The sequence below is a fragment of the Gobio gobio genome (genome assembly GCF_949357685.1).
Source record: "Gobio gobio genome assembly, chromosome: 5".
Taxonomy (NCBI): Eukaryota; Metazoa; Chordata; class Actinopteri; order Cypriniformes; family Gobionidae; genus Gobio; species Gobio gobio.
In genome coordinates, this window is record NC_137101.1 from 60737773 (window position 1) to 60749806 (window position 12034).

Here is a 12034-nt window from a genome sequence, read left to right on the forward strand (position 1 = left end):
AGTATGTTGTGGTCAACAGTGTCGAATGCAGCACTGAGGTCGAGTAGTACCAGAATTGATGTTTTGCCTGTATCTGTATTGAGGCGAATATCATTTATTATCTTAATGAGGGCCGTCTCTGTGCTGTGATGCGGTCGGAAACCAGATTGAAAATTGTCAAAGTATCCGTTTGAGCTTAAGAATTTGTTCAGCTGACTGAAAACAACTTTTTCAATGATCTTGCCTATGAAGGGGAGATTTGAGATTGGTCTGTAGTTGCTCAATATGGAGTTATCCAGATTTATCTTTTTCAGGAGAGGCTTAACTACTGCGGTTTTTAGGGAGTTTGGAAAAGTCCCACAAGGCACTTGAGTATTGCTCGAGTATCATCTTACCAAGAAATATGATTATGATTTTAGAGGATCTCTACACAACTTCTCAATATTTGAAATAATAGGACTGTGATACTACCCCCTCCTCCACGGGCGGCTCCTGACATCCGGGGGCGACCTCTACCTCTGGGAGCAGGACGATCCAGGTGTTCCTGATGGAATTGGGTTAATAGAGTGAGATCGAGGATGTCATTGCGACTCACCCAGAATCGTTCTTCAGGACCGTATCCCTCACAGTCAATGAGGTATTCCAGTTGTGCCCCACGTTGTCGGGAGTTGATGGATTGGACCGGTAGATAAGAATTCTACTCTGTGCTTTCTGGAGGAGATACCTCATCAGCACCAGATCCTGTGTGGGGAGACAAAGGTTCAGTGTAGGGCTTGAGTAGGGATACGTGAAAGTAAGGTGAGATACAGTACTGTGCAGGAAGGGGGAGACGGTTGATCGTGATCGAAGTGATGTCGTTGATCTGCCTCTGCACTGTGAAAGGACCTATGTAACGGGGACTCAGGTTTCAGCCGGGCAGGCGAAGACAGATGTCACGGGTCGAAAGCCACACCTTCTGACCTGGCTGATACTGATCATCTGCCTGGGCTTTATGTCTTTGCACTGCCTGCTGGAGTTGGATATGTGCTGAGTCCCACACCCTCTTGCTCTGCTGGAATCAGTGGTTCACTGCTGGGACTCAGGAAACCCTCCAAGGGTTTGCCGGACCAGGGGAACAATGGTGGTTGGAAGCCCAGCCTGCACTGGAACAGAGTAAGCCCAGTGGTGGATTTACGTAGAGAGTTTTGGGCCTACTCCGCCCAAGGTAGGAACCGGCTCCAGCTGCTCTGGTGTTGGTGGCAGTATGACCGCAGATATCTCCCAATTTCTTGGATCTTGTGCTCAATCTGGCCGTTGGTTTGAGGATGATTACCGGAAGATAGACTGATGGAGACTCCTAGAAGTTTGAAGAATGCTTGCCAGACTCTGGAGATAAATTGCGGACCACGGTCAGAGACAATGTCTTCAGGCAGACCGAAATGGTGGAAGACATGCTGGAAGAGTACCTCAGCTGCTTCAAAGGCTGTGGGAAGACCCTTGAGGGGAATGAGCTTACAGGCCTTTGAGAATCGATCGATAGTGACAAATGTGCAGGTTTTGGACTCGGAGGCTGGGAGATCGGTCATGAAGTCTATTCCCAGATGAGACAGGGAAGTTGAGAGATCGGAAGTGGAACCAGCTTGCCTTCAGGTAACGACAGGGGAGTGTTGGTGATGGCACAGACTGAGCACCCCTTGATGTATCGGGAGACTTCCTGGGTCATCGAGGGCAACCAGTAGTGTTGGTGAAAGAGCGAGAGGGTTCTCTGGCTACCTGGGTGTTCAGAGCCCAGAGAGGTGTGAGCTGAGTCCATGAGGGGCAGACAACAGGCATATGGTACATACAATCACCCCTCAGGACCTCCCGGTGGAGCAGGTTCTGAGATCGTGGTCTGACGAATCTGGTCATCCAGAGCCCATTGGATGGGACTAGCAATGATGGCTGGAAGGAGAATGGGTTCAGGACAGGACGATCCTGGATTTGGTTGGAGAAGATGAGATGAATTTCTCGCTTTACAGTTCTTATGTCCGGGACAGTAGGTAACTAGGAAATCAAACCTGGTGAAGAATAATGCCCATCTTGCTTGACGTGGATTGAGTCGCCTGGCATCATGGAGGTACTCCAAGTTCCGATGATCGGTTATGACCTCAAATCTGTGATTTGCTCCCTCCAGCCAATGTCTCCACTCCTCTTAAGCTAGTTTGATAGCCAGGAGCTCACGACTTCTGATGTCGTAGTTTTGCTCCGCCGCACAGCTTTTTGGAGAATGTGGCACATGGATGGAGTCATGGAGGATCACCCTGCTGCTGAGAGAGCACCGCTCCGACCTCAGTGGATAAGGCATCAACTTCTAAGATGAAGGGGAGTTCAGGATTTGGATGACGCAGGACTGGGGCAGAGAGGAATGCTTCCTGTAGTTTTGTGATAGCGTCGATGGCCTTGGTGCCAAGGACAGAGATTCGGGCCGGTTCTTCAGGAGGGAAGTGAGTGGTGCACTGAGGATACTGTAGTTCTTGATAAAACGACGGTAGAAATTGGCGAAACCCAGGAATCTTTGGAGCTCCTTGATGGTGGAAAGTAACGGCCAGGTCCGGATGGTGTCCACCTTCCTCTGGTCCATCTTCACCCAACTCTGGTCAATGACATACCCCAAGAACTGGACGGAGGCGGTGTGGAACTCGCATTTCCCAAGCTTTAAGTATAGCTGGTGCTGACGCAGACGCTGGAGAACTTCTCACGTGATGCCATTGTTCGGTCATCAGGTATTTGTCAATATACACTATGATGAATTTCTGGAGGAAATAGTAGTTCTGGAAGACTGCCGGAGAGTTGGACAGGCCGTAGGGCATTACCTGATATTAAAAGTGCCCTGTGGGGGTCACAAAGGCATTTTTCCACTCGTCACTTTTTCAAATGCGGATCAAGTTATAGGCGCTACGCAGGTCAAGCTTTGGGAATGCGAGCTCCACGCAACGCCTCCAAGGCTGAGGGGACCAGAGGAAGAGGATAATTGAATTTGATTGTTTGAGAATTGAGGGTCCTGTAATCAATGTGCCGTCCTTTTTGGCCACGGAGAAGAAGCTGGAAGCAGCAAGGGATGTCGATGGTCAGATGAACTGGTGCAGGGCTTCCTGGATGTACTACTACATGCCCTTCTGGTCCAGGATGGACAATGGATACACTCGACCCTTAAGAAGAGTAGCCCCAGGTAGCAGGTCAATGGCTCAGTCCCATGGTGTCCCCCTTGGTCAATGGCGCAGTCCCCCTTGCTAAACACATCCCGGAACGCCCAGTAGGGGATGTCTCCATGGGAAGACTCTCAATGGTGGTAGAATGCAATGGAACTTCTTGTGGAGATGAACTGGAATTACCGTGCTGATGATTAAAGGGTCTTTTGGTAACGGGACAAGGCAGTCATGGAAACAGGAGTCACCCCATTTAAGAATCTCTCCGGTGTTCCAATAAATGTGGGGTTGGTGTTCCTGCATCCACGAGCGTCCCAGGATGATCCGTGGTGGATCCTTCCAGAACCATAAAGGAGATCTTCTCAGTGTGCAGGCATCCAATGCGGAGCATCAATGTGTGGGAGAAGTGATTGATGCGACCTCGACCCAGCGGTTTTCTGAGGATGGTGTGTATTTCTAATCTCTGTTGACAGCATTTCCTCTTGATATGGAGATTTTGAAGGAGGAGGTGATAGATGAAGTTCCCCGTGGAGCCGGAGTCAATGAGGGCTTGTGCTGAAACAGAAACATGACAGGTGAGAACAGATACAGCAGTATGGTACTCACCGCTGGGTGTGGAGGTCGAATGGGGCAGTTGGTAATTAGGTGGTTAGCTCCCCCACAATATAGACAAAGGTGTCCCTTGATCCTCCTTTGATGCTCTACATTAGTTAGACGATACAGGTCAATCTGCATGGGCTCTGGTGCTGGAAGGGCGACAGATAGTTCGGAGGGCGAAGGTTGCAGAGCGGGTTTTGTGAGTGTGCAGGCAGAAAGGCATTGTGGGACTCAGATGGCTTTCTGGACGAAGACTTACAAACCTGTGACGTCATCGTAGATCACCAGCAACCGATGGATCTCTGTATTGAGACACTAATGAAAGGCAGTTACAAGGGCTGTCTCAGTCCGAACACTGGATGCAGTGAGTGTGCGGAATCGTAATGTATAAGCACTCACCGAATCCGTTCCTTGACGAATGTTTAACAGCTGATCTTGCACCGAGAGAACTGACACAGTTGAACCCAAAACTTCCTTGAAATGGTTCATGAAAGCGGTTAATGAGGTGGTGATCTGAGCGTTCGAGTGCCACAAGGATTGGGCTCATTGTAACGCCTTGCCTGAGAGATCATAAATGCCACTCTGGCGCGATCATTGGAGAAGAGGTGAGATTGCATCTCGAAGTAGAGTGAACACTGTAGAATAAACCCGTTGCAATCCTCCGCCTCACCGGTGTAGTAGGCAGAGACAGAGGGTATGATGACGGAAGGAGGGTTTGCGGAACTGCGCTAACCAGCTCGGCGAAAGGATCCCGTGGTTGATCCCAGTTCGAGCTTGTAGCGCTCTGCATTTGTATTGGTCTGGTCTTCTGTCATAAACAGAAGAGGACAACAGATAGTAAGATCAACACTACTTTATTAAATGTATAAGCAGGGGAAACGGGAATCCAGAAATGTAAGTCTTAGTGGAATATCGGAAGGAATTAATCTTATCTGGTGAACAAAGTCCTTATCTAACAGGAATCTGAAAGGCTGGCTGGTCAGCACGGATGCCAGCGTGCTGGTGACTGGTAGATGGGAACCGATGAGGATGAACTGATGACAGGAGACAGACGATGGATAGGGACCAGGTAAGTAGCTCAGGTGAGTGGAGATAGTATCTGGTGTCAGTAGACGAGGCCAGACAGGGAATTAAGGAAGATGGTAGCTTATGAACTGATGTGTGATAACAGGTGCAGATGATCAGAATTCGGGTGATTGGGAACGAGTGGGTGGATCTGGTACTGATGGCTGCAGAGGGGGCGTGTCTTGTACTGTGACAGTATGCATTCGCTCCAACTCATTTGGTGAAATTAAAACAGGGAGCTTTTTTAAAAGCTTGTTTACTTAAGACATAACCGCTAATATAGACATAGTTATATGCATAATTATGTGTGTATTTGATTGTTAAAGGGCAATAAGCCTAGAAATAGAACACATTTCTGTATACTCAAGCGAGTGCGGACATGTAGCAAATGCATGCACAGAATCCGCAGCCAGTCTGACATTGATCCATGTGTCAGTACCAAATTGAGTTTGTGGTTTACAGCGTTTTGATTAACTCTTTTCTAGTGCTATCTTTTATTTGGTCACTATGCGAGACAGCAGGTGAGACAGATTCGCCTTCGCGTTCATGATTGCGGAACTGGAGAACTGTTAGCTGAAGAATGAAATCCATTTCATGAGTACAATCTGAAAGAGACAAGCGCCAATAACACGAAAGCTGAAATATAAGATGCGTGTTGGTCTCATTTGTAGTCGTAATACAGCAAATTATACTTGGACTATCGAAAGAAAGAACTACAACACCCCGGAATAAACACACACACACACACACACACACACACACACACACACACACACACACACACACACACACACACACACACACAAACACACACTAAAGCGCTGCGGGAGCATTTCAATGAGCAAGAGAGGTAGTGTTACAAGGACGTAAGAAAATTAAGACCTGTTTAAAATTATTTAAGACCTATAACTCAATACTTTAATAAAAATAATAGTGAATTTAAAACTTTTTAAGTCCTAAAATTTTGATTTTCAAATGTAAGACCTTTTTAGACTTTTTAAGACCCTGCGGAAACCCTGTTAACTTCACCATCATAGCCTACTAGAGTGCTGACTTTGTACGTTTGACTGAATTGTTTGCTTTATTTCTTATTGGATAGCTTCCTATACCTTTTACTTATACTTTTATAATGGCTATTATTGATTATTTAAACTGACATTTAACAAAAAGAGGGTTGTGTTTGTCATATTTTATTTTATTACAGTGAAGATAATCAGAGTACATATTCACATATTGCCTGAAAGACATTTTTAGGTTGAGTTTTAGATTTCATTTTATATATTAAATATACATGCAGTGAAGATAATCAATGTATGCTTTGCCTGGACCACATTTGTGTGGCTATTAATGTTTAAGATTCTTAAAATGAAAAGGAAGAGGCAGAGCGGTGTTTTAAAACATGTTTTGTTTTATTGTTGTCTAAAATATACATACAGATAACCGTGAGTAGCCAGAGTGAGCTGAGTGGTGCTATCAAGAATGCTGTTCCATTTGCAGAATTACTGGACTGTGTCCTCCCGTCCTCGGGAGTTTGTTCTGCTGGATCGAACTTGGCAAGTCCAAACTACCAAGGACGTGAGAGTGAAACTCTCAGAGTAAAAATACACTAGATTGCCAAAAGTTCTGGGACTCCTGCCTTTACATGCACATGGACTTTAATGACATCCCATTCTTAATCCGTAGTGTTTAATATGGAGTCGGCCCACCCTTTGCAGAAGGCCTCGCTTGCAGTCTCCACTCTAATTCATCCCAAAGGTGTTCTGTCACGTTGAAGGCAAGGACTCTGTGCAGGCCAGTCAAGTTCCTCCACACCAAACTCGCTCATCCATGTCTTTATGGACCTACGCTTTGTGCACTAGTGTGCAGTCATGTTGGAGCAGGAAGAGGTAATTACCTCTTGGCAGGTGAAAGGCTTCTCTCCAGTGTGAATTCTGATGTGGTCTTTAAGATGCCCTTTTCGAATGAAACTCTTCCCACACTGTTGGCAGGTGTAAGGCTTCTCTCCAGTGTGAATTCTCATGTGGTCTTTAAGATGTCCTTTTCGAGTGAAACTCTTCCCACACTGTTGGCAGGTGTAAGGCTTCTCTCCAATGTGAATTCTCGTGTGTTCCTCAAGGTTTCTTTTTCGATTTAAACTCTTTCCGCACTGTGGGCAGGTGTAAGGCTTCTCTCCAGTGTGAACTCTAGTGTGGTCTTCAAGATGTTCTTTTCGAGTGAAGCTCTTTCCACACTGTGGGCAGGTGTAAGGCTTTCCTCCAGTGTGAACTCTCATGTGGGCTTTAAGATGTTCGGTTTGAGTGAAACTCTTTCCACACTGTTGGCAAGTGTAAGGCTTCTCTCCAGTGTGAACTCTCATGTGGATTTTAAGATTCCATGTTTGAGTGAAACTCTTTCCACACTGTTGGCAGGTGTGAGGCTTCTCTCCAGTGTGAATTTTCCTGTGGACTTTAAGGTGTCGTTTTTCAATTGAACTCCTTCCAGTCCTTTGAGTGATTTTCTGTGAGGAAATCTTTTCAGTCTGTGAGCAACTAAAAGATTTTTCTCCAGTTATGAAATCATGATGTTGCTTATACAGATCTTTCTCTTCCATTTCATTTAGTTCTTGACTCTCCACTTTCAGTGCCATCAGATCTAAAACAAGTCAAAAACAAGCTAACCTCAGTTTAATGGCACAAAACAACATACATCATGACATTAAAACATTTAAGGCATCAAAACAAAAAAACATGTATGCTAGATCCTATACCCACTATTCTACAGAAAGAGGGGTTACATTTAATCTCAGAACCTTTTCTCAATATTCATAACCATTTTCTTTCTTTAGGACATGTTTGAATTCTATGTTTTCAGGGCACTGCCACAGGTGTTATTGAAATGGTTTAGAATATAGGGCTGTGCGATTTGGGGAAAATATCTAATTGCGATTTTTCTGACAGATATTGCAATTGCGATTTTAATTTTGTAAAGTCAAGCTTAAACTCAATATTCTCAATAGTGTGCGGCACACCTTCTAAATTACAGGAGTACAACATGCTTTTAACTGCAGACCCCTCCACTACCTTGTAGTCTAGCAGATGCAGTGGGCCTTTCCATTCAATAGATGGTTAGCTTCTTACTGCAAAAATGCAAATTTCTAATTCAAGAAAAAGAATTGAAAAGATATTAACTTATTTCAAAATGTATTACAAATGTTTTTTTCTTCTGTGACAGTCAGAAAAAAGAGTGGCAAACAAAAAGCACCTTAAAGAAACTCAACAGCAGGCAATTAATGAAAAGACAATTCAGGAAATCTGAACGCATGTGGCGAAAGACAAAACTTGTAGTCCATTACAACATCTATAAAGACAGTCTTCGTGCTTTCAATGTGGAACTAGGCAAAGCTAGACAGACCTTCTTTTCAAATATTATAAACAGAAACATAAACAACACGCGCACTCTTTTTGCTACTGTAGAGAGACTAACAAACCCTCCGAGTCACATTCCCAATTAAATACTCTCAGACAGCAAATGTAGTGAGTTTGCCTTCTTCTCCGAGAAAATCAATAATATCAGAAATGCGATCAGCACATCCTTGAGTTGCTCTGGGGTAAGATCAGACCACAACCTCAGAAAGTTACTATGACTGATTTCGAAGCAATTGATGGTAAAATTTTAGAAGAAACGGTACAGCACCTTAAAACATCAACCTGTGCCCTTGACAATGTGTTTAACTGTTTAGAAGCAGATCTTCTAGAAGTGGTAAACGCCTCACTTCGTTCTTGGACTTTTCCAAACTCCCTTAAAACCGCAGTAGTTAAGCCTCTCCTGAAAAAGAGAAATCTGGATAACTCCATATTGAGCAACTACAGACCAATCTCAAATCTCCCCTTCATAGGCAAGATCATTGAAAAAGTTGTTTTCAGTCAGCTGAACAAATTCTTGAGCTCAAACGGATACTTTGACAATTTTCAATCTGGTTTCCGACCGCATCACAGCACAGAGACAGCGCTCATAAAGATAATAAATGATATTTGCCTCAATACAGATACAGGCAAAACATAAATTCTGGTACTACTCGACCTCAGTGCTGCATTCGACACTGTTGACCACAACATACTTCTTGACAGGCTAGAAAATTGGGTTGGGATTTCTGGAATGGTCCTCAAATGGTTCAGGTCATACTTAGAAGGGAGAGGTTATTATGTGAGTATAGGTGACCATAAGTCTGAGTGGACATCCATGACATGTGGAGTCCCACAAGGGTCAATTCTTGCACCACTCCTATTCAACCTGTATATGCTGCCACTCAGAGGTGGACAAAGTACACAACTCTATTACTCGAGTAAAAGTAAAAGTACCACTTGTCAAATATTACTCTGTTACAAGTGAAAGTTGTTAAAAACTATTTTTACTTAAGTAAAAGTACAGAAGTACTTGCTTTTAAAAGTACTTAAGTATGAAAAGTAAATTTCCTTTTTTATGTCAATGCATTATTTCATTATTGTTGCATTGTTGTATAAATGCACGCTATGCCATCATGGTTCAACATGCTAGCATACGACCACCTTGAACCAGAGGTGTCAAAAGTATTCGCATTCATTACTCAGGTAGAAGTATAGATACTGGGGTTTAAAAAGACTTCTGTAGAAGTTGAAGTATCAACTCAAGCTTTTTACTCAAGTAAAAGTGTAAAAGTAACTGGTTTCAAAACTACTTAAAGTATAAAAGTAAAAGTAATGTAAGGGGAAAAAATGCCATTAAAGGGGTAGTTCACCCAAAAATTAAAATTCTGTCATAATTTACTCAAATTGTTCCAAACCTGTATGAGTTTCTTTGTTCTGAAGATTGAAGAATTTTTGTAACAAGCAGATTATATGCAACCATTGACTGCCATAGCATTTTCCCCCTACTATGGCAGTCAATGGTTGCTCTATCTGCTTGGTTACAAACATTCTTCAAAATATCTTCAGAACAAAAACTCATACAGGTTTGGAACAACTTGAGGGTGAGTAAATGATGACAGAATTTTCATTTTTGGGTGAAGTATCCCTTTAAGGACAAAAGATTAGGCCGCGCCACAGTGCATACCCCACCTCCTCAAAAAAACATTTTTCTGAAGGCCATAATGACTATAATGTTATATTAAAAAGTTAATGTTGAACATTTTTAGATGCACTTGGCAACGCGTTTCAGCCGCATATATTCCCATTGAAAATGAACGCATTTTAGGACAATGCAAATACATTAAAGAACCATATTGTGTACTACTGAGCATTAACGTGTTTCATGGAGTGGAAGATTTGATGACTAGTTGCCTATAAATATTGTAAAGGTGCAAAAAGTCAAAATTCAGAGGCATGTTATCAATAACCATTTTTTGAATGTGTGATCAGTGTGGCCAGATTGGGTCAACAATTTCCAGCCCAAAAACCTCACCAAATGTACATTTATATTTTTTTTTAAAAAAATGGTTATTGATAACATGCCTGGTTATTGATAACAAGTTTGCACCTCTTACAATACTTATAGGCAACTAGTCACTCCAAGAAAAAAACCCCCAAAACTTTAACTGCCAAAATAATGTGATATTATTTGATTGCCATACCAATCAATGTTGATAAGTAAGTTACCATTTTATCTCCTTAAAGCATAACATTGATGATTAAAAAAAAAAAAAAATTCCCAGTAAAACGGTTCAAAATGACTATATGTCCAGGTAGAAACTGTCAAAACCGCAATCCCTTAGAAAAACACAAGATTTTCAATGTCAACAGTAAGAAGCCAATTTACGCGCAAAAAGTGCCCAATATAGAGATTGGAAAAAGCAATGTAATTAACAGGCATTTCACACGTTAATGCACACACCAATGTCAAAATTTATACTGTACAATAATCCGTCAACAAATACATAACAACAATGCGCATACCCTTGTGTTGCACTTTGCTTTGACAAAACTACAGTATGTCTTTCGTGAAGTACATGGCACATGCACATTTAGCACAGTCAAAACGGATTAGTCGTTGATTTTAACATCTTTCAGCATCTGTCGGGGTTGCTAGTTGCAGATGTCCTAAGTGTGTGTATGATGATGGACAGGAGTCACGGTTATATTTATAAAGAGTCTTCGAGTCACAGGTGTAATTCACGTTTGAGAGTTGAGTCACTCTCCCACTCTTTACTGTAGATACAACTTACTGTGTATTTATGCCACTGGCATAGCGATCACTGATTCACTGGAATGTACAGCTACGACGAGTCATCGCGCTAAAAACCCGGCTAAAGTCATGAATGAGGCTGAGCACGTCTGCCTGCTGATCGCTGATTGGCTGAAAGTACGTGCTCGTCGGCGAGAACCCGCCCTATCTGGTAACATGGTGTGTGATTTGTGCAGGTGCAGGCGTGATTGATAGCCTACAACCCAATAGGGTGTCGGAATGGTTTGTGTTTATCCTTCTCATCCAACCACAATCAAATTCACTCTGTCCGGATGGCGCGATTTATCTGGATAGTTTTTTTTATTTTATGACAAGCCGGAATGAAAACATGCCGAGATAGGAGTAACGAGGCTATTTTTAAAATGTAAGGAGTAGAAAGTACAGATAATTGCTTGAAAATGTAAGGAGTAGAAGTAAAAAGTAGGCTGAAAAATAATTACTCCAGTAAAGTATAGATACTCAAAATTTCTACTTAAGTAAGGTAACGAAGTATTTGTACTTCGTTACTTGACACCTCTGCCTTGAACTAATTTAAATACTTAAATGTTACAAAGCTGCTGTCACTTTAAGGCTGAATGCACAAATCCTACACACTGATACACATCTGATATTCCCCCAACTGTTTACGTTCACTTGAGACATAATCAACTTTGTTTTTAGGTGAATACTTTCCAAAATGAAAATTGTGACATTTTGTGTGTATTGGTCTGTTTAAGTGCGAAAAAAAACACAAAAGAAAGCTCTATTCAGTTCAGTACTCGAACTCTCAGAGGCACAACAAAAGAGACTGAACTGAGCTCTTTCATCATGCTTTTTCAGATTCATCCATATGTCTATGCTTCTCTTTCTCCCAGACATTTACATTTTGCAACAAAAAAAAAAAAACACTTTTAAAGAAGAAAAAAAAATCATCCACTGACTTGCAAAGCTGCTACAGAAACGACTTTTGACTTCGAGGATCTTGATAGAAATGTAGTGGAGTAAAAAGTACGATATTTGTCTTTCAGATGTAGTGAAGTTAAAGTAAAAGCTTC

General features: G+C 42.5%; 1 protein-coding gene across 2 annotated transcripts in view; it reads right to left on the bottom strand.

Moving 5' to 3' along the window:
* The window catches only part of LOC307127107 (uncharacterized protein), a 94201-nt gene that overhangs the window by 72681 nt on the left and 9486 nt on the right, over positions 1-12034 (bottom strand). The window contains exon 3 of one of the 2 annotated variants that reach the window (XM_079818102.1): positions 6192-7436. The exons of the other annotated variant lie outside the window; for it this stretch is intronic. Within the exon in view, the coding sequence (XP_079674228.1) occupies positions 6661-7436 (776 nt within the window). The 3' untranslated portion in view covers positions 6192-6660. Of the gene's footprint in view, positions 1-6191; positions 7437-12034 lie in introns of those variants that run through there. 2 annotated transcript variants of the gene reach the window in all.